The 27,999-nt window shown below is 42.6% G+C and overlaps 1 protein-coding gene across 1 annotated transcript; it reads right to left on the bottom strand.

The window, feature by feature from the left end:
- Position 1: 1 nt before the first annotated feature.
- Positions 2-27,999, bottom strand: LOC120052666 (tyrosine-protein kinase receptor Tie-1-like). Its single transcript, XM_038999712.1, has 23 exons — positions 27,758-27,999; positions 26,651-26,959; positions 26,442-26,552; positions 26,052-26,207; positions 25,569-25,700; positions 25,165-25,305; positions 23,339-23,467; positions 23,039-23,184; positions 22,680-22,824; positions 22,253-22,411; positions 21,913-22,050; positions 21,296-21,586; positions 20,705-20,995; positions 19,992-20,185; positions 18,247-18,457; positions 12,820-12,933; positions 11,617-11,807; positions 9,821-9,934; positions 8,327-8,397; positions 4,742-4,782; positions 4,206-4,302; positions 3,949-4,048; positions 2-1,872 (listed from the first exon to the last, which is right to left on the bottom strand). The coding sequence occupies exons 1-23, from the start codon at positions 27,798-27,800 to the stop codon at positions 1,801-1,803; spliced, it is 3,396 nt and encodes a 1,131-aa protein (XP_038855640.1). The 5' UTR covers positions 27,801-27,999; the 3' UTR covers positions 2-1,800.

Genomic DNA, 27,999 nt, shown 5'->3' with positions numbered 1-27,999 from the left:
GTCAGTCACCACTGAGAGGTTTTATTTAAGAAAACTGAAAACAAAACTTTCTCACAGAGTAGTAGATACAGTAGATACACCATCCAAAGGGATACAGGTAGCATACAGTATATCACAAAGGTAAACAAATGGTCTGTATATAAGATTTATACTACACTTTTACGAGAGGATGATATATTCTATAAGGACACGTTAAGGAACAAATACAGTACAGTAGGTACATTCTTATGTAATGCAAATGATATAGGGGAGAGTGGGGTAAGTTGAGCCAAAGGGGTAAGCTGAGCCACCCTTGTTTCTAGGAAACAATACACAACATTCATAATTTGACCTAATATTTAGGAAGAGGTCATCATTTCATGGAGTCTGTGAAGGAAGAAACCACATGGGGAAAAAATGATAAGCAAGTTAGGTCCAAAAAACGGATTTTCACCAAGTCAAATACATTTATTGTGTTAGAGATTTCATGATGCTTTTATCTAAACCAAAGTAGATCATTTTAAGATTGTTCTATGCATCAGTTGGGGTTTCTAGATTTTTAAAAACATTTTATTGAACCCTTATTTAAACTAGGTAAGCCAGTTAAGAACAAATTCTTATTTACAATGACGGCCTACCCCGGCCAAACCCTAACCCCGACGACACTGGGCCAATTGTGCACCACCCTACGGGAGCGTCAATATGAGGGCCTAAACCTAGCATGAAAGTGCATCCTTGTAGCTGTGTGGGCTAATATAGTCAAAATGTTTGCCTTGGGTTAAGTTGAGCCAATGGCAAGTTGAGCAAATTCAAGTGTTTTCTTTCCAGGCATAATGCATGGCATTATCACTGGGATATGAGGTAACAACAGGGCCTATGTTAAAAGTGTCAAAAGTGTTTGTTAGGTGTTAAGCCTGTGTTAAAATATGCTTACGATGATTTTTTTTAAACGTAGTGGTAATAGTCAATTCAGTACAGAGGTAAATGGCACCAAGAGACCACTTTTTTTGTCATGCTATGTTTTCAAAACTAATGTTTACATGCATATTTATTATTTCCAGGGATACACAACATCCTGAAATATATGTAAATATCGTTGATGGAAAGATACTATATTTCCCTTAACGGAGTGATGATGAATGTAAAAAATTGCTCAACTTACCCCACTCTCCCCTACAACAAAACAAGAAATAAGTGAACAGACACGTGCTACATAGTTTTTCCCCCCCAGTCGGATCCATCTCAATCCATCTCAGAATGGACAGCTAACTACACGTGTGAGCATATGTCCGCAAAAAAAGTCCTCTCTCCGTTTGGATGAAGGGCTGAAAGTTCATCGAGCACCCATCAGGCTCTGGCAGTGTAATAGCATGTGACTCCGGCAGTGTAGTATCATGTCATGGAGCATCTTCCTTGTCCATCCTTCGAGCATCTTCCTTGTCCATCCTTCAAACAAGGACCGCAACGTGTCCCAAGTCTAGTGTCACATCTCCCAAACACGCCCAAAGGCAACCTTCAGCCCCACCCGCCAACCTACCTGGCAGGGTTGTTAAGCACGTCATGCAGCCCCTTATTCTTCTGTATTTTCCTTCAGAAAGGACTGCAGTGTCCAGTTCCACATCTCCCTTCCCAGCCCCCATAAGACCTCCACAGTGTCCTTTCACAGTCCTCCCTCTATACCCTTGTGGTACAGGTGGATTGTCTGCTACTCCATCGGTCCCCACGTTGGGCTGCAGCAGGGGGGCGGCAGTAACGCAGGGCTGAGCCTCGGGGCCTCTCCCGTGGGCTACGTGACCTGCTGGGGGCTGTGGGGGCTGGTAGTCAGGCCTCCTCGGCCGTGGCGTCTATCCCGGCGTAGGTGAAGTTCTCGAAGAGCGCCATGTTCACGTAGGCCTGGGGAGGGAGGTTAAGAGAAATGATGGTAGTTAGATAGTACACTCGTAGAAGAAAGTGTTCCAAAAGGGTTCTTCAGTTGTCCCCGAAGGATAACCATTTTTTGTTCCAGGTAGAATCTTTTTTGGTTTCAGGTAGAACCCTCTGTGGAAAGGGCTCTGCAGTACATGGAACCGAAAAGGGTTCTACCTCGAACCAAAAGGGTTTTTACCTCGAACCAAAACTAGTTCTTTAAAGGGTTCTCCAGTGGGAACAGCCAAATAACCCTTTAAGGTTTTAGATAGCACCTTTTTTTCTAATTGTGTACAGTCGTGGCCAAAAAATTGGAGAATGACACAAATATACATTTTCACAAAGTCTGCTGCTTCAGTGTCTTTAGTTATTTTTGTCAGATGTTACTATGGAATACTGAAGTATAATTACAAGCATTTCATAATTGTCAAAGGCTTTTATTGACAATTACATGAATTTGATGCAAAGAGTCAATATTTGCAGTGTTGACCCTTCTTTTTCAAGACCTCTGCAATCCGCCCTGGCATGCTGTCAATTAACTTCTGGGCCACATCCTGACTGATGGCAGCCCATTCTTGCATAATCAATGCTTGGAGTTTGTCAGAGTTTGTGGGTTTTCGTTTGACCACCCGCCTCTTGATGATTGACCACAAGTTTTCAATGGGATTAAGGTCTGGGCAGTTTCCTGGCCATGGACCCAAAATATCGATGTTTTGTTCCCTGAATCACTTAGTTGTCACTTTTGCCTTATAGCAAGGTGCTCTATCATGCTGGAAAAGGCATTGTTTGTCACCAAACTGTTCCTGGATGGTTGGGGGAAGTTGCTCTCGGAGGATGTGTTGGTACCATTCTTTATTCATGGCTGTGTTCTTAGGCAAAATTGTGAGTGAGCCCACTCCCTTGGCTGAGAAGCAACCCCACGCATGAATGGTCTCAGGATGCTTTACTGTTGGCATGACACAGGATTGATGGTAGCGCTCACCTTGTCTGCTCCGGACAACCTTTTTTCCGGATGCCCCAAACACTCGGAAAGGGGATTCATCAGAGAAAATGACTTTACCCCAGTCCTCAGCAGTCCAATCCCTGTACCTTTTGCAGAATATCAGTCTGTCCCTAATGTTTTTCCTGTAGAGAAGTGGCTTCTTTGCTGCCCTTCTTGACACCAGGCCATCCTCCAAAAGTCTTCGCCTCACTGTGCATGAAGATGCACTCACACCTGCCTGCTGCCATTCCTGAGCAAGCTCTGTACTGGTGGTGCCCCGATCACGCAGCTGAATCAACTTTAGGAGACGGTCCTGGCGCTTGCTGGACTTTCTTGGGCGCCCTGAAGCCTTCTTCACAACAATTTAACCGCTCTCCTTGAAGTTCTTGATGATCCGATAAATTGTTGATTTAGGTGCAATCTTACTGGCAGCAATATCCTTGCCTGTGAAGCCCTTTTGGGGCAAAGCAATGATGACCGCACGTGTTTCCTTGCAGGTAACCATGGTTGACAGAGGAAGAACAATGATTCCAAGCACCACCCTCCTTTTGAAGCTTCCAGTCTGTTATTCGAACTCAATTAGCATAACAGAGTGTCTCCAGCCTTGTCCTCGTCAACACTCACATCTGTGTAAGCGAGAGAATCACTGACATGATGTCAGATGGTCCTTTTGTGGCAGGGCTGAAATGCAGTGGAAATGTTTTGGGGGGGATTCAGTTCATTTGCATGGCAAAGAGGGACTTTGGAATTAATTGCAATTCATCTGATCACTCTTCATAACATTCTGGAGTATATGCAAATTGCCATCAAACAAACTGAGGCAGCAGACTTTGTGAAAATTAATATTTGTGTCATTCTCAAAACTTTTGGCCACGACTGTAGAATGATTTAGAGAACTAGGGTGAGGAATGCAATTTGAAGAGGAATTCTATCTAACTAGGACCCTCTCAGCCAACTCCTGAACGACAACACAAACAGGTCTGGAACCAGGTTACCTCTGTGCCCTATGGGATAGATCAGGGAATTGCTAGCTTATTGAAAAGATGAGTCCTAAGTGAAACTGTAGGTGAATGTCTCCTTACCTTCCTGGCCTCCTGCATCCTGTTGAGCTGTACAGAGATCTGAGAGAAAGGAGGTCTCTCATGCGGCCGGTCTCTCCAGCACTGCCTCATTAACTCATACCTGGGAAAAAACAACCAATGAACCAGCTATAACGGTGCACGCATACAGTATACACATATACACACCCCCTCCCTCCCTCTCTCTCACACACATACACGCACACAGACGCATGTATGCACACACAAACACACAGGTCCAAGCACAGGTCATCACTTACACTTCGTCGTCACAGTTCCTGGGCTGCTCCATCCTGTAGCTCTGAGGGAGTTTCTCATAGAGCTCAGCACAGGTCATCCCACAGTAGGGAGTACCACCTGATACACAAAGAGAGGAGAGGGGGAGCGGGTCACTTTTACGTTGATACAATGACACAGAGAAAGGAGTTGATTGACTCATCTTTGTCTTCGTAATTCTTTGTCATGGTCATGATTGTCATCATCATCATCATCATCATCATCATCATCATCATCATCATCAGGCGGGCATGCAAAGTAACTATTTCCTTTCATGTGATACAGTATATTTCCCAGAGTGAGGGGGGGATGTTCTGCTGACTCTCTGTGCATGCCTACTCTGTTAACTCTCAGCTGGGGAACCTTCCCCCTCTCTCTCTCTCTGGTGTGAAAGCTGTGGGGGAACTGGTTATATATTTTCTCACTGTGACAACCCACATTGCTAGGAATATGGGCTATTACTGTTCCTTATTTAATAATATGTATAACATTCACACAGCATCACTATACGTCAACTTACCTAAACTCACTATCTCCCATAGAAGTACACCGAAAGACCACCTGAGAAAAAGAAAGAGGGAGAGGAAAGAGAAAGAGGGAAAATTAAATTATTTATATATGTTAATTACATCTTTTTACATTAGCTTGATAATGCAATTGACTGATACCGAATAATTTTGTAATAGCACGACATGTAAACACATCCTCGTGTCTTATTACAGGAGAATCAGATGACTTTGTAGCAGCCTCACAACTGTAAAAGCAGAGAGAGAAACAACAAGTACTCTTCACTATCTGTACAGAGCCACCATCTGACTATGTGATTGTCAACTAACAAGATAATGTAGCCAACTCACTGCAAGTTAATCAGTTAACTGTCAGTCATTCTGTACAAATACAATGATGAACCCATTGACTCAGCTTGAGGTAAACAATCTCTCCTGCTCTCCCTCTATGGCTTGCTCTCTCTCTCTCTCTCTCTCTACCTTTCTCTAGAACATCAACACAGAGTAGCGGTCTGGTTATCTTTGTTTATATTCTGTGGTGTGTCACAAAATGAGTGCCTTTGCTCTAGTCAAAACAAGGCTCTACACACACACATACATACACACTTAGTGCTGTAGCTAGCTTGTTAACAACTTGTTTACTACAGAAACGTCTCTCCTCTTTGCTAACCTAACCAGCCTCGTTCTTTCCACTTCCTGTAGCTGTCCTAGGGCCTTCCAGTCAATTCTGAACCGGGTATAAATAGTCTGTTTGACAGGCTCTATGTGGTAGTGTGGCCGTCCACTGGCTCTATGTTCCTTTTGGCAGGGCCGGTCCTTGCCATTGTGCCACCCTAGGCAAGACCAACAAATGTGCCCCTGCAAAACTAAAATAGTCCCAGTAAGCAAAATTAAGTCAAAGACGTCTAAAATACGTATTTTCCAGACAATGAAGTTAGGTTTTAAGTTTTAAGTTCTGAATGAAAGTAGAAAATACGTATTTTCCAGATGTTGAAAATGTGTATTTTCCGGACATTGAAATCAGGTTCCTTTTTGATTCTGAATGAAAGTTGAAAATACGTCATTTACAGACATCTATGTTTGGGCTGGTCCAGACCGGAAAGAATCTGAACCAAAGATAAACGTCTATGATTGGTTCAGATTTGGTACGGACCAGACCAAAAACTAACGACCGTGGATGTAGAAATCAAGGCCGGTCAGGACTGCACCAAAAAAAAGACATCCAAAAAGCGTCAGTGTTGGTCCGTGCTTACAGTGTTGCCTGAAATAACATTTTATGAATGCCCATCTATGTGGTAGGCCAAACATTTGTAAAACACAAAAAAAAGATATTGACTCGTGCTTACTGTGGTGTAGCCTACCATGTCGCTCACTATGAAATGTTATGAACGCCCATCCGTGTGGTAGGCCCGCCATTTGTAAAACAAGCTGTTGCATTGGCTTTGTTAGTCCTTATTCCTGTGACTAATCAATGTGGTTATTTAAGCTCTGAATATCAGCTACCCAACTTTTATCAGGAGTTATCGTGAGTCTATTTGCAATGTGTTTACATAGAAGGAAATGCAGAAGTAGGCCTATTTTCTTTTTCGCTATGATCAGCTTGTCCAAAATGTACAGGTACAAACTTGAAACCACTAATCATGACAATGGGGTGAAACTCATTGACAACAGTTGTAACTGTCCATTCCATGTTGTTCATTTGACTTTGACCAGTCCTGGTTTTAGGATATGTTGTTTGTTAACATGACAGCACATTTTGTATTTTATTAGGCGCCATTTTAGGTTAGGCTATTTGATCGGAGAAACCCGCATGATGTCAAAAGTGTCCGTCTCATTCCATTGTCATACATTTTATCTCCAGCCTGTAGACTACAGAAAAGGCCACATGCTCTTTCTATCACATCCTTGATCTGCTACATGATTTCTGTTAGAGGATTTTTGTCTTTGACAGAACGTTTGGTGGAGCGCAGGAGCAATGTGTCTCTCCAACAGCACCCTGGAGAGGAGAGCTGGGAATGGACAAGCAAAATATTTTGCGCCCCTGCCTTTGACAAAGTGGGCACTGCTTATCACAGGGTGGCATCAGCACTTACCTAAAAAGCCTAATCCTAATCCTGCCTAATGAGTGGGCCGGCCATGCCTCTAGGCTTCCTGGGTTCTGTTATCAGTTCCTCTGCACTAAATTAGCAGTTCACCATCGATTAGGGGGGAGGAGGAAGGACGGGAACATGATTTGTTGTTTTGGACAGCCGGATAGAGAGAGAGAGCATAAATATGTGACTGCTGGCATTGTATTATCTTCTAGCCCTTACTGGAAGCTGTGTAAGACATGGCATAAGTGTCTAAGATAAATTAAAGATTTGTTCTATACTGAACAAAAATATCAACGCAACATGCAACAATTTAAGATTTTACTAAGTTACAGTTCATATAAGGAAATCAGTCAATTGAAATAAATTCATCTATGGATTTCGCATGACTGGGAATACAGATATGCATCTGTTGGTCACAGATACATTTAAAAGAAAAAGGTAGGGGCATGGATCAGAAAACCAGTCAGTATCTGGTGTGACTACCTCACATAGAGTTGATCAGTTGATTGTGGCCTGTGGAATGTTGTCCCACTCCTCTTCAATGGCTGTGCAAAGTTTCTGGATATTGGCTGGAATTGGAACATGCTGTCGTACACGTCGATCCAGAGCATCCCAAACATGCTCAATGGGTGAAATGTATGCAATTGTGTTCATTGTCCGTAGCTTATGCCTGCCCATACCATAACCCCACTGCCAACATGGGGCACTCTGTTCATAACGTTGACATGAGCAAACCACTCGCACACATGACGCCACGCACGCTGTCTGCCATCTAAAACGGTACAATTGAAGCCTGGATTCATCCGTGAAGAGCATACTTCTCCAGCGTGTAGTCGGTTACGAAGCCGAACTGCAGTCAGGTCAAGACCCTGGTGAGAACGAGGAGCATGCAGATGAGCTTCCCTGAGACGGTTTCTGACAGTTTGTTCGGGTGGCTGGTCTCAGATAATCCCGCAGGTGAAGAAGCTGGATGTGGAGGTCCTGGGCTGGTGTAGTTACACATGGTTTGTGGTTGTGAGGTTGGTTGGATGTACTGCTAAATTTTCTAAAATGTTGTAGGTGGCTTATGGTAGAGAAAAGAACATTAAATTATCTGGCAATATCTCTGGTGGACATTCCTGCTGTCAGCATACCAATTGCACGCTCCCTAAAAACTTGACACATCTGTAGCATTGTGTTGTGTGACAAAACTGCACATTGTAGAGTGGCCTTTTACTGTTCCCAACACAAGATGCACTTGCGTATTGATCATGCTGTTTAATCTGCTTCTTTATATGTCACACCTGTCAGGTGGATGGATTATTTTGAGAAAGGAGAAATGCTCACTAACAGGGATGTAATCAAATGTTGTGCACAACATTTGAGAGAAATACGTTTTTTTGTGCGTATGGAACATTTCTGGGATCTTTTCTTTCAGCTCATGAAACATGCGACCAACACTTTATATGTTGCGTTTATATTTTTGTTCAGTATAGTTGAATATACGTTTCCCAGTCAGATACTCACACGTCACTCTTGGTGGTGTACACACTGTAGTTTAGGGACTCTATCGCCATCCAACGCACTGGCAACCTCCCCTGCAACGCAAAGAGGAAAAAGCCAAGACATTCCATTAGAAAACGTGGTATAATTCAATTGTAAAATTTGGTTTTAACTGACAGTATGGAGTATGTCTGGTACAGAATTATAAGGGTCAAGTCCTGTGCTTCTCTCTTCTTATTACTAGTTGTAAGGGAACATTGGTCTTGTAAGGTAACTTGTTGCCATGTCAAACACTACTGCCCTCTTCAGTTGATACTTTTACGTGAGTCTTATTTCCCATTTCTGACATACTCTCCCCTCAATATGTACAGTATTTGGACAGTAAAGCAACATTTTTACATTTGGCTCTATACTCCAGCAAACTTTTTCAAAAGGTTTAGTATTTGGTCCCATATTTTTTGCACTCAATGACTACATCAAGCTTGTGACTCCACAAACTCATTGGATACATTTGCAGTTTGTTTTGGTTGTCTTTCGGATTATATTTGATCAAATAGCAACAAAATGGTGAATAATGTGTCATTTTGGAGTCCATTTGATTGTAAGTAAGAATAGAAGATGTTTCTGAAGATTTCTACATTCATGTGGATGCTACCATGGTTATGGATAATCGTGGCTGAATTGTGAGTAATGACAAGTGAGAAAGTTAGAGGCACAAAGATCAACCCCCCAATATATCAGTAAACAATGTTTTGTTGTAGCCTCTGTAATCTTCTCACTCATCATTATTCATGATTCATTAATTCTGTTACTTAATCATGGCATTATCAGGATTCATTTAGAAGTGTTCTATCTATCTCTATCCACTCACTTACTCCAGTCATCATTCACCATTCAGTTATTTTTAGGCAAAACATAACCCAAAACCCAACCAAAACAAACTGGAAATGCATCCAACTAGTTTGTAGAGTCACGAGCTTGATGTAGTCATTGTGTGCTAGGAATATAGGACCAAATACTAAACTTTTGACTACTTGAATACACTATAAGTGAATTTGTACAAAAAAAGTATGAATGTATGTACTTGTAAGTCGCTCTGGATAAGAGCGTCTGCTAAATGACTTAAATGTAAATGTAAATGTAAATTTGTCCAAATACTTAGGACTTCTTCAAAAGGGGGGACTAGATACATAAAGTGATTTAATTTCTAAATGGTAAAACAGATATGCATGAAAATACCCTCAAATAAAAAGTGATGTTCTGTACCGTCGGCTCATATTAAACATTTCATCTCCAATCCAAAATGCTGGAGTAATTAGCCAACTATAAAAATGTAGCTTCTGTGTCCAAACGCATACAGAGAGGAGTGTATGTAGTGCTATTGTGTGAGACACCGTGCAACATTTTCACATTCTCTTCAGAAAGTTCTATTTGATGTTGGCTGACCAATGATGATACAGACTAGAATCCTAGCTATTGTTCCTTAATGTGCTGTGCTGTATGTGGCTGAGCTCCTACCATGGTCTTTTTGACGTAAACCTCCTCCCCTCGGGACAGACCGAAGTCTGCTATCTTGGCCACTAGGTTGTCTCCCACTAAAACGTTCCTCGCTGCCAGGTCTCTGTGGATGAACTAGAGAGGGAGAGAGGAGAAGAGAGAGAGAGAGGAGAGGGTGAGAACATGAAGCTCACATCTGGGAATATCATGTGAATTTATGCTGGGAGGAAATCTACATTGATGTAGGTTCCTGTAGATTCCCTGTCATATTTATCAATCATCATTTGTGTATTGAATAGCATTGATGTAAAAAAATAATAATGGATACTACCCAACTTGGATATAAACATAGAATTGGCAACCACCCTCCCAACTCAAGTACGCAACTTAGAGTTCACAGGCATACAGTTGAAGTCAGAAGTTTACATACACCTTAGCCAAATACATTTAAACTCAGTTTTTCACAATTCCTGACATTTAATCCAAGTAAAAATTCCCTGTTTTAGGTCAGTTAGGATAACCACTTTATTTTAAATGTCAGAATAATAGTAGAGAGAATGATTTATTTCAGCTTTTATTTCTTTCATGACATTCCCAGTGGGTCAGAAGTTTACATGCACTCAATTAGTATTTGGTAGCACTGCCTTTAAATTGTTTAACTTGGATCAAACGTTTTGGGTAGCCTTACACAAGCTTCCCACAATAAGTTGGGTGAATTTTGGCCCATTCCTCCTGACTGAGCTGGTGTAACTGAGTCAGGTTTGTAGGCCTCCTTGCGCGCACACGGTTTTTCAGTTCTTCCCACAGATGGCCACTCCAATACCTTGACTTTGTTGTTCTTAAGCCATTTTGCCACAACTGCATGGGGTCATTGTCCATTTGGAAGACCCATTTGCGACCAAGCTTTAACTTCCTGACTGATTGTCTTGAGATGTTGCTTCAATATATCCACATCATTTTCCTACCTCATGAAGCCATCTATTTTGTGAAGTACACAAGTCCCTCCTGCAGCAAAGCACCCCCACAACATGATGCTGCCACCCCTGTGCTTCACGGTTGGGATGGTGTTCTTTGTCTTGCAAGCCTCCCCCTTTTTCCTCCAAACATAACAATGATCATTATGGCCATACAGTTCTATTTTTGTTTCATCAGACCAGAGGACATTTCTCCAAAAAGTACAATCTTTGTCCCCATGTGCAGTAGTCTGGCTTTTTTATGGCGGTTTTGGAGCAGTGGCTTCTTCCTTGCTGAGCGGCCTTTCAGGTTATGTCGATATAGGACTTGTTTTCTGAGGTCTTGACTGATTTCTTTTTATTTTCCCATGATGTCCAGCAAAGAGGCACTGAGTTTGAATGTAGGATCTTGAAATACATCCACAGGTACACCTCCAATTGACTCAAATGATGTCAATTAGCCTATCAGAAGCTTCTACAGCCATGACATCATTATCTGGAATTTTACAAGTTGTTTAAAGGCACAGTCAACTTAGTGTATGTTAACTTCTGACCCACTGGAATTGTGATACAGGGAGTTATAAATGAAATAATCTGTTTGTAAACAATTGTTGGAAAAATGACTTGTGTCATGCACAAAGTAGATGTCCTAACCGACATGCCAAAACTATAGTTTGTTAAACAAGAAATTTGTGGAGTGGTTGAAAAACGAGTTTTAATGACTCCAACCTAAGTGTATGTAAACTTCAACCGTATGTTTATTAATCATAGCCGCGGGAAGTAGTTTGCGGGGGGGGGGCGTTCCAATTCTATGTTGTTTATATCCAAGTTTGGTAATAGATGTATCCTGTGTGTATATTCTACCTGTTTGTCGCTAAGGTAGTGCATGCCAGTAGCCACGTCGACAGCGAACTGCAGCAGTTGTTGTGAGGTGAGGGTGGAGGCCGTGCCGTGCTCCTTGGCGAAGGCAGGGTCTGTCTCTAGGACTCGGCTCTTACGCAAGAAGTCAAGCAGGTTTCCATATGGGGCGTACTCAATAGCAATGTACAGGTACCCTACACAGGTAGAGAGAGGCAGTTAGGGGAAAGTAAAGAAAGTTTATGATTTACTGCTACACTGTATGGAGAAGGTTGTTTAGCGAGATACCGTTTGCATAAAGGTTTGCCATGGAGAGGTAGGAAGGTATTAATGGAGTATCATACTGTAATCCATAGAAAGAGAATTCTAATCCTGTGCTGTAATCGTCATTATAAAACTGGTTGTTTGAATCCTGGATGCTGATTGGACGAGCAGTGTTCCAAGCCGTGCTGTATTGGCCATCACAGACACACCTATGCCCGCTAACAGTTCCATTTGTGCCTCCGTAAGAATATCATGTTCAAGGCAGGAAGGCATTGACTGAGTATCATACTGTAATCCATAGAAATAGAATTCGAGTTCTGTGCTGTAATCATCATAATTGGAGAGAGAGAGAGAGAGAGGCAGAGAGAGAGAGAGAGAGAGGCAGAGAGAGAGAGAGAGAGAGGCAGAGAGAGAGAGAGAGAGAGGCAGAGAGAGAGAGAGGCAGAGAGAGAGAGGCAGAGAGAGAGAGAACCACCAATGCTAAGTCAAGGCTACTTGAGAACCATTAGGGTTGTGAAACACGGTGGTTTAGTAGCATGTCTTTTTTTTAATCTCCGGTAATGTACTTTCCACTCTAAACTTCCTCCCCACAATATGTTATCAATCGTAGATCTTTATACAAAGAGAAACAGGCAATTCAATTATTTCCCAAAACTGTCAGAAGTGGTTAGGAAAAAGAAATTTCATGCTCAGAGCTTGGTCCAAATGTATATAAAGTAAGCCTATACGTTAACACAATGTAGTGTAACTGAGTTTCAAATTTAAATATTAAAATCACTATCAACATACTATAGCTATCATATAAGACTACAGACTTATTTATTTAAATATTTCCTAAAGAGATACAGTACTTTAAAAGTATTCCCTTGAGATTACAATGTCCATACTTTAGTATAGTATCAATTAAGAGCATTGCCCAGCATGGCCAGTAGGTGGTGTGCTCACCCCTATTCTCACAGGCTCCTATGAGGTTGATGATGTTGGGATGTTGGCCCAGTTTACACAACACTTCCAGCTCTCCTGCAAAGTCCCTGTGGTCATTCTCTGAGGCAAACTCTGCTTAAAACAAAACAGCACACACAGCAAGTTACAAACATGTACAGAGAAAGAGGCTTTGTTACATTATATCACTGACTACATGTGTGTGTAGGAATGTGTTAGAATGTGTGTTTTGTTTCTTTGACTGTTATGTGTGTGAGTATGAGTTAGTGATGTGTGTGTGTGTGTGTGTGTGTGTGTGTATGTATGTATGTATGTATGTATGTATGTATGTATGTATGTATGTATGTGTGTGTGTGTGTGTGTGTGTGTGTGTGTGTGTGTGTGTGTGTGTGTGTGTGTGTGTGTGTGTGTGTGTGTGCATGTGTGTGCATGTGTGTACATGCTTGTGTGGTAGTGTAAGTGTGTGTCAGAGGAGGCTCCTCAGAGGAGGAAGGGGAGAACCATCCTCCTCAGTGTATTTCATAAAAATAAAAATAGTGAAACATTTAAAAAATATATCCTTTTTAGATAAAACTGTACTAAATATATTCATATACACTACCGTTCAAAAGTTTGGGGTCACTTAGAAATGTCCTTGTTTTTGGAAGAAAAGCAAATCTTTTGTCCATTAAAATAACATCAAATGGATCAGAAATACAGTGTAGCCATTGTTAATGTTTAAAATAACTATTGTAGCTGGAAACGGCAGATTTTTTATGGAATATCTACATAGGCGCGCAGAAGCCCATTATCAGCAACCATCACTCCTGTGTTCCAAAGGCACGTTGTGTTAGCTAATCCAAGTTTATCATTTTAAAAGGCTAATTGATCATTAGAAAACCCTTTTGTAAGTATGTTAGCACAGCTGAAAACTGTTGTTCTGATTAAAGAAGCAATAAAACTGGCCTTCTTTAGACTAGTTGAGTATCTGGAGCATCAGCTTTTGTGGGTTCGATTACAGGCTCAAAATAGCCAGAAACAAAGAACTTTCTTCTGAAACTCGTCAGTCTATTCTTGTTCTGAGAAATGAAGTTCCTTTGTCCAGTGTCTGTGTTCTTTTGCCCATCTTAATCTTTTATTTTTATTGGCTAGTCTGAGATATGGCTTTTTCTTTGCAACTCTGCCTAGAAGGCCAGCATCCCGGAGTCGCCTCTTCACTGTTGACGTTGAGACTGGTGTTTTGCGGGTACTATTTAATGAAGCTGCCAGTTGAGGACTTGTGAGGCGTTTGTTTCTCAAACTAGACACTCTAATGTACTTGTCTTCTTGCTCAGTTGTGCACCGGGGCCTCCCACTCCTCTTTCTATTCTGGTTAGAGCCAGTTTGCGCTGTTCTGTGAAGGGAGTAGTACACAGCGTTGTACGAGATCTTCAGTTTCTTGGCAATTTATCGCATGGAATAGCCTTCATTTCTCAGAACAAGAATAGGCTGATGAGTTTCAGAAGTCTTTGTTTCTGGCCATTTTGAGCCTGTAATCGAACCCACAAATGCTGATGCTCCAGATACTCAACAAGTCTAAAGCCCAGTTTTATTGCTTCTTTAATCAGAACAGTTTTCAGCTGTGCTAACATAATTGCAAAACGGTTTTCTAATGATCAATTAGCCTTTTAAAATGATAAACTTAGATTAGCTAACACAATGTGCCATTGGAACACAGGAGTGATGGCTGCTGATAATGGGCTTCTGAACGCCTATGTAGATATTCCATAAAAAATCAGCAGTTTCCAGCTACAATAGTCATTTACAACATTAACAATGTCTACACTGTATTTCTGAGCAATTTGATGTTATTTTAATGGACAAAAAATTAGCTTTTCTTTCAAAAGCAAGGACATTTCTAAGTGACCCCAAACTTTTGAACGATACTGTATATTCACATAATAATCAAAATAATTAATTAAAACACACTATTTTGCAATGAAGGTCTACAGTAGCCTCAACAGCACTCTGTAGGGTAAGGCCATAGGGTAGCCGGAGGACAACTAGCTTCCGTCCTCCTCTGTGTACATTGACTTCAATACAAAACCTAGGAGGCTCATGGTTCTCACCCCCTTCCATAGACTTACACAGTAATTACGACAACTTCCAGAGGACGTCCTCTAACCTATATGGGCTCTTGCAGCATGAACTGACATGTTGTCCACCCAATCAAAGGATCAGAAAATGAATCTAGTACTGAAAGCATAACTTCTTGCGAGTATAGGGGGTGCTGTTTCGCATTAGCATAAATTTGGTCTCCAGATTAAACTGCCTAGTACTCAATTCTTGCTCGTACAATATGCATATTATTGTTATTATTGGATAGAAAACACTCTCTAGTTTCTATAGCCGTTTGAATTATGTCTCTGAGTGGAACAGAACTCATTCTACAGCACTTTTCCTGACAGGGAGTGAGATTTCAGAAATCTTGGCCTCTGGTCCCAGGTCAGTTTTAATGTCCCTGTAAATGCTATGAGGATACAAACACTGCCCACGCCTTCCTCTAGATGTCAGTAAGAGGTGACAATTTGAATGGAGTCGATTGCGCAATCAGGGCCTGTATAAAAGAGCACAAGGCGAAAGTAGCTTTCTTTTCTTGCTGCGCCTGACGCACGATGGACGTCGGACTGGCTCTCTTTCCAAGCTTTGGTTTAGCCACTTATATATCGCCGGTCATGTTTTTACTCGTTATAGGTGTTAAAAACATCATAAGGTAGTTAATTTAAACCGTTTTATAGCAATTTATATCCGTTTAGTGCGATTTTGAGGCATTTCTTTGTGATGCACTTTGAAGCGCTGGGCACGTTTCCAGTACCGGTCGAACGTTAGTGGCCATTTCGACGGGACAAGAGGACATCTTTCGACCAAAAGACGATTAGACCCGAGAAAGGATACATTGCCCAAGATTCTGATGAAAGATCAGCTCATAGTAAGAACTATTTATGATGATAAATCGTTGTTCTGTAGAAAAATGTTAAACGCATATTCCGCCATTTTCTTTGGGGTAGCTTCGCTTGGCGAACCCTGTATTGCGGCAGGGTAGCCTAGTGGTTAGAGCGTTGGACTAGTAATCGAAAGGTTGCAAGTTCAAATCCCCGAGCTGACAAGGTACTAATCTGTCGTTCTGCCCCTGAACAGGCAGTTAACCCACTGTTCCTAGGCCGTCATTGAAAATAAGAATTTGTTCTTAACTGACTTGCCTAGTTAAATAAAGGTAAAATAAAAAAAATAAATAAAATTGCACAGTAAGGATAATTTTAGAAATGTAATTCAGCGATTGCATTAAGAACTAATTTGTCTTTCGATTGCTGTCCACCCTATATTTTTTAGTAAAGTTTATGATTAGTTATGCATTAGACTAGATCACTGTCAAAGATGGCGGCCGACGTTTTCGGCCCAGGTTGGCTACTATTCTCATTGTATAACCACGTTTTTTTGTGGCTAAATATGCACATTTTCGAACAAACTCTATATGTATGTTGTAATATGATGTTACAGGAGTGTCATCGGAAGAATTCTGAGAAGGTTAGTGAAAAAATTAATATATTTTGGCGATGATAACGATATCGCTCTCTTTGGCTTGAATCAATGCTCGGGTAACGTTTGCATATGTGGTATGCTAATATAACGATTTATTGTGTTTTCGCTGTAAAACACTTAGAAAATCTGAAATGTTGTCTGAATTCACAAGATCTGTGTCTTTCCATTGCTATGCGCTGTGTATTTTTAAGAAATGTTTTATGATGAGTAAATTGGTAATACACGTTGCTCTCTGTAGTAATTCTAGTCGCTTTGGTGAGATTTGTGATGGTGGCTGCAATGGCAAACTATGATTTATACCTGAAATATGCACATTTTTCTAACAAAACCTATGCTATACAATAAATATGTTATCAGACTATCATCTGATGAAGTTTTTTCTTGGTTAGTGGCTATTTATATCTTTATTTGGTCGAATTGGTGATAGCACCTGATGGAGTAAGAAACTGATGGAGTTAGAAAAGTGGTGTCTTTTGCTAACGTGGTTAGCTAATAGATTTACATATTTTGTCTTCCCTGTAAAACATTTTAAAAATCTGAAATGGTGGCTTTATTCACAAGATCTGTATCTTTCATTTGGTGTCTTGGACTTGTGATTTAATGATATTTAGATGCTACTATTTAATTGTGACGCTATGCTAGCGATGCTAATCAGTGGGGGGGGGTGGGGGGTGCTCCCGGATCCGGGTTTTAGAATCGGTAGAAGATAAGCTACAGATAGCACCGCATTGCATAAAATGTGGTCAGTAGGTGACGCAAAGAGAGCGAAAAACAATAGTTGAACAGTTTTGAACAAATTATTCATTTCTTTAAAAATTAATGCGAAGCGAGAGAGAGAGATAATTTTTTTAAACTTTCACTTAGCTAGCTAGTTTAGCCTACTCAAACACCCAGCTCAAACAGAGAGTGATGCTATGTTAGCTAGCTGGCTATGGCTATCCAACACTGGAACTCTTCCAAGTCATGGTAAGCTTTTGGTTTTATTCATTTATTGCTACCGGGGCCCGCTGGTGTAACTGCTAAACTGATGCTGACTGTATACTGTACTGCATGATTGTAGCGGGTTTACTAACACGTTAGTTCTATTAGCTATGTTGACTATGACATTGCTAACGTCGTTAGCTAATATGGTGACGACGATGTAGGCTGTGTTTAGTGGTTAGCAGTTATTAGGTTTGGCTTGGAAAGGTTTTTTCCCCTGGTCACAGACAGCTGATGTGTTGTGCACTGAAGTCCACAAGTGAAGGGAAAAGTTGAGAGGAGAGCGCGTAGATGCGAGAAGGAATTATACAACGAGCAAAATGTTCATACTGTTTGTATGTGGCTGCTATGAAAGTGAACTGTGTTTGCGTGTGATCAGGGGTGTATTCATTCCGCCGATTCTGTTGAAAAAAGTTTCTTAAACGGAAGCAAACGGAACAAAATTGAGATAAACATACCTGAATTTGTCCAATAGAAACTCTTGTTTGCAACTGTTGGACTAATGATTACACCCTAGATCAGCTAGATGCAAGCAATAGTGTGCAAGCTGGTATTGAATGTGTCACTGTCTGTCACCATGATTACTCAAAATGTTCTCTCAACCTGTGCACCTACGTTGTAAACTGTCATTCATAGACTAGGTTGTAGCAACATCATGATGGGTATGGGGAACATTTGAGAATCATGTAGTAGCCTAAACCTATTGATGTTACATTGAGCTGGGTGAATGGAATATGAATAACAGTCATCCAATATGCTGTAATAGAAATAAGGCCATGCTCATTAAAAATATATCATCCTCCATCTTAAACATCACCGACCGCCACTGGTGTGTGTGTGAGTGCTTGCCTGCGTGCATGCGTTGGTACATGTGTGTGTGGTACCTACTACCTTTTAGCATCTTGATAGCAGCGCTCATCTTGGCCCCGTCCTTCTTGATCATGGCCTTGATGACCTGGCCGAAGTTGCCCTCTCCGATCACATCTTCAAACTTGATGTCATCCCACTCCAGGATGGGGTAGGTGAGGGGCTCAGAGGTAGGCTTCGGCCTCCTTGTCAGGGTCAGGGTCCCAGAGTTAAACTGGAGGATGGTCTCCTCTCCCTACGGGTTGCAGTGATAGATTTGTTTAGATTTTTTTTATCAAAGCATAGAAGTGATCAGATTTGAGGTGTGTTTCTCATAACATGTCTATATGTAAAGTTTGAGATAGTGTGGAATGTTTATTTATCTAATCAGGTTATCCAACTTGTTAGTGAAAAAATATACAGTACCAATCAAAAGTTTGGAAAGTTTGGCTGCTTTTCTTCAGTCTGCAGTCCAATTCATCCCAAACCATCTCAATTGGGTTGAGGTCGGGTGATTGTGGAGGTCAAGACAACTGATGCAGCACTTCATCACTGTCCTTCTTGGTCAAATAGCTCTTACACAGCCTGAAGGTGTGTTGGGTTATTGTCCTGTCTAAAAACAAATGATAGTCCGACTAAGCGCAAACCAGATGGGATGGCGTATCGCTGCAGAATGCTGTGGTAGCCATCCTGGTGAAGTGTGCCTTGAATTCTAAATAAATCACAGACAGTATCACTAGCAAAGCACCCCCACACCATCACACCTCCTCCTCCATGCTTCACGGTGGAAACTACACATGTGGAGATCATCCGTTCACCTACTCTGCACCTCACAAAGACACGGCGGTTGGATCCAAAAATCTCAAATTTGGACTCATCAGACCAAAGGACAGGTTTCCACCGGTCTAATGTCCATTGCTTGTGTTTCTTGGCAGAATCAAGTCTCTTCTTCTTATTGGGGTCCTTTAGTAGTGGTTTCTTCGCAGCAATTTGACCATGAAGGCCTGATTCACGCAGTCTCCTCTGAACAGTTGATATTAAGATGTGTCTGTTACTTGAACTCTGTGAAGCATTTATTTGGGCTGCAATTTCTGAGGCTGGTAACTCAAATGAATTTATCCTCTGCAGCAGAGGTAAGTCTTCCTTTCCTGTGGTGGTCGTCATGAGAGCCAGTTTCATCATAGCACTTGATGGTTTTTGCGACTGCACTTGAAGAAAGTTCTTGACATTTTCCGGATTGACTAACCTTCATGTCATAGAGAAATTATGGACTGTTGTTTCGCTTTGCTTATTTGAGCTGTTCTTGCCATAATATGGAATTGGTCTTTTACCAAATAGGGCTATCTTCTGTATACCACCCCTACCTTGTCACTACACAACTGACTGGCTCAAATACATTAAGAAGGAAAGAAATTCCACAAATGTACTTTTAACAAGGCACACCTGTTAATTGAAAATCATTCGATGACTACCTCATGAAGCTGGTTGAGAGAATGCCAAGAGTGTGCAAAGCTGTCATCAAGGCAAAGGGTGGCTACTTTGAAGAATCTCAAATATAAAATATATTTTGATTTGTTTAATACTTTTTTGGTTACAACATGATTCCATATGTGTTATTTAATAGTTTTGATGTCTTCACTATTGTTCTACAATGTAGAAAATAGTAAAAATATAGAAAAAACCTGGAATGAGTAGGTGTGTCCAAACTTTTGACTGGTACTGTAGTTTAGGTGTTTTTTTTATGGCATATTTGTGTGTTTGTGAGTCCTCTCTCTCTCTTTCTCTCTCACCGATCCAGACTGGTAAGTGAAGGTGCGTCTGCGGTTGAGCAGAGTTTTGCGGATGCAGAAGAGAGCCAGCAGGGCCATCAGGATGGTGACACAGGTGACCGTCACAGACCCCACCACAGCTACCAACAAATGGTAGCCCTCACTGCCTGGACGCCCCCCCACACCCTGGGTGGTAGGAGTGAAGTCCTGGGGACCTAGAGGGAGAGGTGATATGAGGAGATGCACACTCTTATGCAGATGAACATTGACTATCTCCTATTTATTATGTAAGTATCCTCACGTTTTAAAGTGGTAGTTCACAAAAAAAATCTATGTTCACTCAAAAATTGCACTCAACGTTTTTGGGACATTTTCAGACCTCAAATGTGTTCAAATGTCAAAATGAGTCCGTGTCCCATACTATCTGTTGTTTAGATCCAGCTTTACACTTCAATCCCAAATGAGTGGGAAAGATTGGCATCTAAAGTGATTAAACGAGATGGAGGTACCCTTCTTTGTTATTCCTTTGGGATTACAGCATTGCTTGATCTCAACAGCAGATCGTGTGGGATTCAAACAAACCTCGACATTTGACCGCTTTTGATTTCTGAAAAGGTCTAAAAAAAAATTGATTTTCAAGTGGAAAACTTTAAACCCATGTACTTTGAAGCTTTTTTTTAACCTGTTTAACACCTTTTACTCCATACATGTTTGTTTTTTAAACCATCTCTCACCATCTCCCTGGGTCCTGGCATGGACAAACTTGCTCCACTCCCCAGGTACTTTAGAGAAGGCCCTCACTCTGAACTGGTAGAGGGTACTCCCGTTGAGCGCTGTCACATCTTTAGCTGTCTTGTTGCCATCGTCTGTGTCGACCCAGGGGTGCAGGCTGCCCTGACCCACCGGCTGGTACTCTATGATGTACTTTACTATGCCCCCGTTAGGGTCCTCAGGGGGCTGCCACTTCACCTGCACCGCAGACACAGACAGGGGCAGGGCCTGGACGTTCCGAGGAGATGAGGGACCTGGGGGAAAGAGGGGAGGAGAGGGACAGAGAGGAGACATCAGCGGGGTTAGTATTGGTCAGAAGGTGTTAGCTTAGGCTACATGGCTATTGCCAAACTGTACCATTAAAGTGCTTGAATTTCTTTCTGGATTTCCTTAGTAAGTCATCCATTCCTAAATGTCCTTTCCTTTATGCACCCATCTTTAACCCTGACACAATATGAGGGCAGGGGGGAGCAACCAACCATCCACCATCCATCCACCAATGACAGTCGTCAACACTCACTGCTAAGCCAATAGGAGGAGCTCTTGTTAGTTACCCTGGCTGTTTATGCGGACGTTGTACGGCTTAGAGGCGGGCCCCAGACTGCCACAGTTGAGCAGCCTGACGACCACTGTGTAGTCTTGGTGGTACTGCAGGTTGTAGAACTTGGTGGAGAGCACATTGAGCAGGGTGGTCTCCTCTCTCAGCTTCTCTCCTGAGGGAGATGGCCCGAAGAGCTGCACTAAGAACCCGCTGGCCCTGTCCGCGTTGCCATGCAACAGCCAGCGCACAGTGGCGTTGCGGCCCTCCAGCGAGCTGAAGTCAATCTCTGGTCGAAGAGTGGGCTCTACAGCAGCAACACAGAACACGCAGTCATGGAAAGGTCCTCCAGCCTGGGATACTTTCTCCTTCTCCTTTTTACTTAGACCCAGCCTCTCGTTTACAGACGGGCAAAGAACATTCTGATTAGGTCACTAGACAGAATTAAAGAACCATTCCTTCAGATTTAGAACCTGCACTCAGCTGTCCACTTGGACAAACCTCTACTTCAATTTAGAAACACACACACACACACTCCCCACCTGCAACATCACCAATTTCCTACAAACCTCTGCTCTGACTATTGCATTTTGACACCGCAAAAACTAATCCCGGCGTACTGTTGCTGCTCACCTGGACAGTCAGTCTCCATGATGGCCTCAGGCCCCAGAGTCCCCTCCCCTCCCTCCCCAGGGCGGGTCAGCTGGACACGGACGTGGTAGCGTGTAGATGGCTTCAGATTCATCAGCGTTATAGGCTCTCTACTGTACACTAAGAGACAGGAACACAGAGAGATAGAGAATCAGACAGCATTATCCACAGAGAGTAGGGATCTAATATCGATAATGACAAATTGGTAAATTGTTTTGAGGCAAGGCCATTTTTCCTGTGAAATGGATGATATGTTACGTTGCCAGGATAGTCGTTGTAACTCCCGTGACTTTACATGAGATCAAACGCCCTCTGTGTGCACCTATGATGGAGGACCAGGAGTCTCCTGTCTCCATGGGCTTGTAGAGGAGCTTGGTGGAGTCGATGGGTCCGTCTCCTCTGTAGGACTCCACAGGCATCACCACCAGCTGCTTACTCCTCTTCTCCAGCAGCTTGGGAGGGGTGCTGGGGCACGGCGGCTCTGGCCAGAGAGGGGAGTAAAGTGGTTGAGAATTTGAGTAATGGGTGATCTGATGAGTCTCAACCAGAACATGAAATCCTTATCGCTAGACCATTTCTCAGTGTATATTTAGGGCTGGTTTTCCCAGACACAAATCAAGCCTAGTCCTGGACTAAAAAGCATGTTCAAGTCCAGGACTAGGCTTCGTCTTTGTCTGGGAAAGCTGCCCTCAATGTTAAGCACCTCACCTTGACTGATATAGACCAGTAAAATACTTTTCTCTTCTCACCTTTGACAATGAGGTTGAACTTCCTTGAGTCTTGTCCCCCATTGGTGGAAACCCTACACTCCCATAACCCAGCATGCTCAGTGGACAGACGGGGAATATCAAACTGGGCTGTGCTCTTATTGGAGTCCATGGTGGTACGAGACGCCTGAATTAGAGGTCCAAAAATATTTTGGTAAGGCTGCTTACAGTCTGAAGTAATGTTGAGCCAACTGACATTATCATAAGAAATATTGACATATTTTCACTATTACAAAAACATTGAATTTCACAAATCTCACTGACTACACCATCACAGTTTGTTTCCCAGTAATTGGATAATCAAATGTAAAAATGACTGTCCATCCTTCCATTGCCTCTACCTTGAGCACAGTGCTGTCCAGTTTGCGCAGCTCAATGCTGGTGTGGCTGGGCAGGGGGTTGCCTGTGGCGGAACACAGGATCTTGGGGCTGGAGTGAAGGTTCCACTCTAGACTACTGGCCATGTCCAAGATCTGGGGGGCGCGGTCTGATGGGTGAGAAACAGATGATGAAGAGGAGGATGATAAATAAGGTGATGATTATGATGTTGATGACGAAGATGCTACTGCTACTTGTGATTATGTTATTAATATTGATGTTGGTAGTGTCAGTGGCGATGAAGAGGAAGTAATGCTACCTACCTGATTTCTCACAGTGCCGTCCTCTCCAGCCAGTGGGACACTGACATCCACTGAAGTGGTTACACACTCCACCGTTCTTACACTTACAGCTCAGCCTGCAGTCTGCCCCGTACATGTCCCTGTGGCAGACTGGGGAAATGGTGACATTAGGATGGGAAAACCACGGTGTTGGGATCTGTCGTGATGGAATTGCTATCTGATATGGCTAATCATGTTATGTACTCTATGTATCTATTTCAACACATGCAATCATGTTGATAGGTTGGTTGTACAATTACAATCAATATTAATTGGGCAATCTAAGATATGCCATAACCCTACATACAGTTAATTCGGAAACTATTCAGACCCCTTTTACTTTTTCCACATTCTGTTACGTTCCAGCCTTTTTCTAAAATGTATGAAATAAAAAATGTTCCTCATCAATCTACACACAATACCCCATAATGACAAGGCAAAAATATGTTTTTAGAAGTTTTTGCAAATGTATTAAAAATAAAAAACAGAATACTTATTTACATAAGTATTCAGACCCTTTGCTATGAGACTCGAAATTGATCATGTTTCCATTGATCATCCTTGAGATGTTTCTACAACTTGATTGGTGGAGTCCATCTGTGGTAAATTCAATTGATTGGACATGATTTGGAAAGGCACACACCTGTCTATATAAGGTCCCACAGATGACAGTGCATGTCAGAGCAAAATTCAAGCCATGAGTTCAAAGGAATTGTCCGTAGAGCTCCGAGACAGGAGTGTGTTGAGGAACAGATCTGGGGAAGGGTACCAAAAATATCTGCAGCATTGAAGGTTCCCAAGAACACAGTGCCCTCCGTCATTCTTAAATGGAACAATTTTGGAACCACCAAGACTCTTCCTAGAGCTGGCCGCCCGCCCAAATTGAGCAATCTAGCGAGAAGGGCCTTGGTTAGGAAGGTGACCAAGAACCCGATGGTCACTCTGAATGAGCTCCAGAGTTCCTCTGTGGAGATGGGAAAACCTTCCAGAAGGACAACCATCTCTGCAGCACTCCACCAATCAGGCCTTTATGGTGGAGTGGCCAGATGAAAGCCACTCCTTAGTAAAAGGCACATGACAGCCCGCTTGGAGTTTGCCAAAAGGCCCCTAAAGGACTCTCAGACCATGAGAAACAAGACTAATTTGTCCGATGAAACGAAGATTGTACTCTTTGGCCTGAATGCCAAGCGTCACGTCTGGAGGAAACCAGGCACCATCCCTACGGTGAAGCATGGTGGTGACAGCATCATGCTGTGGGGATGTTTTTCAGTGGCTGGGACTGGGAGACAAGTCAGGATCGAGGGAAAGATGGAGCAAAGTACAGAAAGATCCTTGATGAAAACCTGCTCCAGAGCGCTCAGGGCAAAGGTTCAGTGCAAAGGTTCACCTTCCAATAGGACAACGACCCTAAGTACACAGCCAAGATAACGCAGGAGTGGCTTCGTGACAAGTCTCTGAATGTCCTTGAGTGGCCCAGCCAGAGCCCGGACTTGAACCCGATCTAACATCTCTGGAGAGACCTGAAAATAGCTGTGTAGCGACCCATCTAACCTGATAGAGCTTAAGAGGATCTGCAGAGAAGAATGGGAGAAACTCCCCAAATACAGGTGTGCCAAGCTTGTAGCGTCATACCCAAGAAGAATGGAGGCTGTAATCGCAGCTAAAGGAGCTTCATTCGCAAAATGTCTAAAAACCGGTTTTGCTTTGTCATTATGGAGTATGGTGTGTAGATTGATGAGGGGAAAAAACAATACAAAGTCAATGGCTCTGAATACTTTCCGAATGCACTGCATAACAAATGAACTCACGTCTGTTGCAGTGGTTCCCAGACCAGCCACTGGCACAGGAGCATCCGTAAGGGTCAGCCAGGCAGAACCTCAGCCCTCTACAGTCCATCTCTGGCCTGCATGACTCCTGGCAATTAAGCCCAAACATTCCCTCTCTACAGGCTGGGAGGGAATACAGTACACATAGATACAGTACACATAGATACAGTACTGGACTGGCACAGTTACTTCAGACAGTTTGGCAATATAATATACTTGTCTTTACAAACATGCACTTATACGCACGCACACACGCACACACACACACACACACACACTACTGCTAATTTGTAGTATGTGTCAGCTTCAACGACTATAATCTTATGCTTAAACATATTGCCCCCCCCCCCCCTCCCCCCCTTACACAAACACACACACACACACACCTGTCTCGCAGCGCATCCCCATGAACCCCGGTGGGCAGATGCAGTCCCCGTCCCGGTGGTGACACACCCCTCCATTGAGACACTCTGGACAGTCCTTGTCACAGTCGGCACCCCACTTCTTACTGCCACAGTCTGTGCAGGACAGTAGAGGAGCGTCAGTGGCCAACCCACACCAAATACAAGCACCTCATCCATATGTGAGTCATCATACATACTCTTGTAATGGTCAGCAGTAATAAATAAGTTAATAACACTATTAACTGAGTACTAACAATGTACATTCAAAGATACAACCAATCCAAAATGTTTCAGAGAAAAAAGAAAAAAAAAATGTATTGGTCAAGCTCATATCCAGATGGAAAATAGATAAACAACAGCACAGACTAGTATACCATCAGTAAAGTGTATCAACACCATCATCCACACATATCAAGTGTGTATGTCTTGTGGGAAGTGTGTGTAATGAGAACAGCCCTACTGTACCTCTGACAATCAGCCTCATCCAGGCTCCATTGATGGGACTGTCTCCCACGAAGCTGGCACTGTAGATGCCCTCGTTGGCTTTAGCCACATCCTCCATTGTTAGTACAGCCGTACTGTTGGACACATCACCCCAGTGGGTCGTGTAGAAGTAGTTACCTGGTTTTACGACACAGCGAGTCAGCACATAGGACAAGCTCTTAATAATGTGAATACGTTATAATCCACATGGTGGGGCTACTTGATACTTGTTATAAAATACAAAGGGAATGATTAAACAATGCCTATATTGCCATCGCCTCATTTAGAAGAATCTATTCCCTGCTCACACATAAATGCCTGCCCTTCATCCATCCACCCATCCATGCCTCCCTCCATCCCTGTGTGACTCACCGTTGTATTTCCAGGTGACGTCTCTTCTCTGGGAGCTCAGGACCTGCATGGCCAGGTGAACTGTGTCTCCTCTGTTTGCTGTCACCGTGAGGTGGGCCGGGACAAACAGGGCTGATAGGAGCAATACAGAAGAAGACAAGTTAACTCTCTGTCTCTCTCACACACACACACACACACTCTCTATCTTTCACTTAGAGCCTCTTCCTTACCTTTGGCAAAGTTGTTGATGAGTGTCACTTTACCCAGGTTTATAAGAGGATCAGTTCCCTGGGACGCATGGCAGTAGAAGATGCCTGTTTGGTCCATCACACCCACGAACTCGTTCGCCACCACCTCCTTGGTCTTGGGCCTTTTGACTCTGTAACGTGGCCGTGAGGAGAGGATGAGGATGCTGTTGTCCTTCTTGATGTCCAGGTCTAGCTCTGCTGCATCCCGCTCCCCAGTGAGGCAGGAGATGGAGAAGAGCTGAGGGGTGGAGGCCTCAGCGTTGGAGATGACGGTCAGGTCTGTCACCGCACCTGTAGGGATGAGATGGCGCCACTCATTTGATAGTCATTCTAAACTGTTATGAGGTAAAACAACAAAGGGCAGCTACTGTAATGACCTATTGCTTATTACAATCTGATGTAAAATCAGTTTATCTACTCTAATCCAAATGAACATTACTAGACCTTAGGGCAAGGGTAGTTAAATCTTACCCTATGACTACCAGGTCCAGAATACTGCTGTTTTTTTGTTCTACCTAATAATTAATTGCACCCACATGGTGTCCCAGATCGAAATCCGTCCCTGATCTCAAGGAAATAATGAAAATAAGGTCCAGAATTTAATTTGAGGGTCTTAGGCCAGGCATAACACAACAACCTTTTGACACATTCCAGTTACATTCTGACCTAGGATCAGTTCCCCCAACTTAAATCCTTGTGAGCTAAATAACAAAACCAGTCATATGGTGGGTCATTTTGCTCCATTAAATCCAATGACATTCCTGTTCTGTGGCATTCTGATCTACAGAACAATGGCAGGAAACTGGTATGAGCTCCTGCTCTCTCAAGGGCCTTCTGCTTTCTGCTTTCCACTTTGACTTTAATTGTAGCCCGTCATTTGTTGTGTCAAATTCATTTTGATGTTCAGAAATCGGAGTTAGGTTTGCCTTGCAAAAGTTATACTTTCTGGGGTTACTGTAGGTTACACTCTCTGTAGACACGATTAATATAATAAGGACAAGCACCTTGAGACATGTACTGTATTTTTAGAAGATAACAACTGATTGACCTATTATTTCTAGGATACAAATAAGATAGTTTGACTTTTACCTGACACATGGATGAGGCACAACAAAAATAAGACGTATATCATAATTGCAATCCTCGCAGCGACGATTTCCAAAATCAGTCGTGTCTAATCCAATTATTGAATTAAAAGTAGACACTTCTACATTCCGTCGATGGTCCCCGGTGTGCCAAAGAACCGCGCGTGTCTTTGCGCACTTCCATAGATTCCAGTAATTGTTTTTAACGATACCTCTGTCCCTGTCTCTGTTCCAGACCGTTTCACA

This window comes from Salvelinus namaycush, chromosome 8, assembly GCF_016432855.1.
Source record: "Salvelinus namaycush isolate Seneca chromosome 8, SaNama_1.0, whole genome shotgun sequence".
Taxonomy (NCBI): Eukaryota; Metazoa; Chordata; class Actinopteri; order Salmoniformes; family Salmonidae; genus Salvelinus; species Salvelinus namaycush.
This window is presented reverse-complemented; position numbering and strand designations above follow the sequence as displayed.

Bases quoted from the DNA above. Each gene is read 5' to 3' on its own strand.
- LOC120052666 (XM_038999712.1), bottom strand. From the start codon at position 27,800: ATGATATACGTCTTATTTTTGTTGTGCCTCATCCATGTGTCAG. The intron at 23,185-23,338 runs GTAGGTAGCATT...CTCACCCATCAG, and splicing joins ACGGCACTGTGAGAAATCAG to ACCGCGCCCCCCAGATCTTG. The intron at 11,808-12,819 runs GTGAGCACACCA...CTACCTGTGTAG, and splicing joins AGGAGCCTGTGAGAATAGGG to GGTACCTGTACATTGCTATT.